Source organism: Thermobia domestica, chromosome 3 (assembly GCF_964235325.1).
Source record: "Thermobia domestica chromosome 3, izTheDome1.hap1.1, whole genome shotgun sequence".
NCBI classification, from domain to species: domain Eukaryota; kingdom Metazoa; phylum Arthropoda; class Insecta; order Zygentoma; family Lepismatidae; genus Thermobia; species Thermobia domestica.
Window position 1 is genome coordinate 111,906,518 of NC_137456.1, and position 1,812 is coordinate 111,908,329.

Consider the following 1,812-nt stretch of genomic DNA (forward strand, 5'->3'; position numbering starts at 1 on the left):
GAAGCAGGAGAAAATTTGCAAACTAAAGCAGAAAATAAAATTCAACAACTTATTAGTGGGCGCGGGAAAAGAGTTCGTTCACGTAATCAACAAAAGAAAACTAGAAAGCGTAAAATATCTATAAATTTCGGACCTCCACTAACTCCTCCTCAGTTGAAGAAGCGGAAGCTTACCAAGAAGACGACGAACAAGAAAAAAAAGACTACGAACAAGAAAAAAAAGAGGAAGATCAGTGATATTTTTCAAGTGTAAAAAATATGGCTTTTCTACATCCTAATAGTCATGCTTGTTGTGATTCTGCATTAGATCTTGAAAGTGTACCTCCTACTGAAACAAGTATAGAAGATTCTACAATCGTTGAGTACCGACCTGTGTCAACACTTAGAGATGATGGCCCCATTGAATTTTTTATCCCTGGTGATGGTGGAAATTACATCGATCCTGCTCACATTTACTTATATGTTTTGTGTGAAATTACAAAACCGGATAATACTAAACTTACCCAAACAACTGACACTGTGGCTCCATTAAATAATTTTCTACATTCCATGTTTCAACAAGTCGATGTATCCTTAAATAATACTCTTGTGACTGCTGCTGCAGGAGGATTTTATCCTTATCGTGCATATATAGAAACTCTCTTAAATTATACTAAAGAAGCTAAGTCAACACACCTAAGTAGTGCTTTATGGTATGAAGATACTCCTGGTAAATTTAATAATTGTGATGATGAAAACAAAGGGTTTACGAAACGACTTTCTTTCGCTGCAGGAAGTGCTACATTTGACATGTATGGAAAGCTCCACTCAGATATTATGTCCCAATCAAGGCTTTTGATAAACAAGGTTGGAATCAGAGTCAAATTACATAGAAGTAAGGATTCATTTTGCTTAATGGCACCTGCTACAATGTCGTGCAAAGTACATTTACTTGATGTGACATTATTTGTCCGACATGTTACTATTACTGCGTCAGTTGGTCTTTATCATAACCGAGTGCTACAATCATCTACATTAAAGTATCCCATCACTCGAGTTGAAACGAAAACTCATACTATACCTCAAAATGTGACTTCGTATAATCTTGACAATATTTTTATAGGTAAACTTCCCAAAAGAGTGGTCTTTGCATTTGTCTCCAATGATGCTTATAATGGAAAACTTGAACTTAATCCATTTTATTTTCAAACGTTTAATGTTAATAAACTTCAGCTACTTGCAGGATCAAAAAGTATTCCAATAACACCATTAACCCCCGATTTTCAAAATAATTTGTACATTAAATGCTATTATTCACTATTTTCTGGAACAGGAACATTCTATCAAGATACAGGAAATAATATATCACGAGAAGACTATAAAAATGGTTATACCTTATATGCATTTAACCTTTCCCCTAACATTAACCAAAATAATGGAAGTTGGGACTTGGTTCATGAGTCATCACTTACTCTTAAAATTGGATTTTCTTCTGCTTTAACGTCATCTATCACGTGCATTATCTACGCGGAATTTGATTCGCTAATACAAATTAACGGTAATAGAGATGTATTTACTGATTACACACATTAATCAGTATTTCAGTTACTGTCAACGGCTTCACAAGCAATATGATACGTCTAATTATTGATTTTCTTCCTTTTCGTGATAGTGATGGGATTCTTATGCCCAAAGAACTAGCTGTTCTAAACCCTGATTGTACTTGTGTTCAATCTTGGATATTTAATGCACCATATGCTTGGAGTGAACTAGATCCCTATGTTCAAGATGAAAATATGTGGTACACACGTAATATCCACGGTCTCTCATGGGA

At 34.7% G+C, this 1,812-nt stretch overlaps 1 protein-coding gene across 1 annotated transcript; it reads left to right on the top strand.

Moving 5' to 3' along the window:
* Positions 1–257: 257 nt before the first annotated feature.
* Positions 258–1,571, top strand: LOC145681914 (uncharacterized protein F54H12.2-like). The gene has a single exon (XM_081753518.1). The coding sequence runs from the start codon at positions 258–260 to the stop codon at positions 1,569–1,571; it is 1,314 nt and encodes a 437-aa protein (XP_081609644.1).
* The last annotated feature ends 241 nt before the right edge of the window (positions 1,572–1,812 follow it).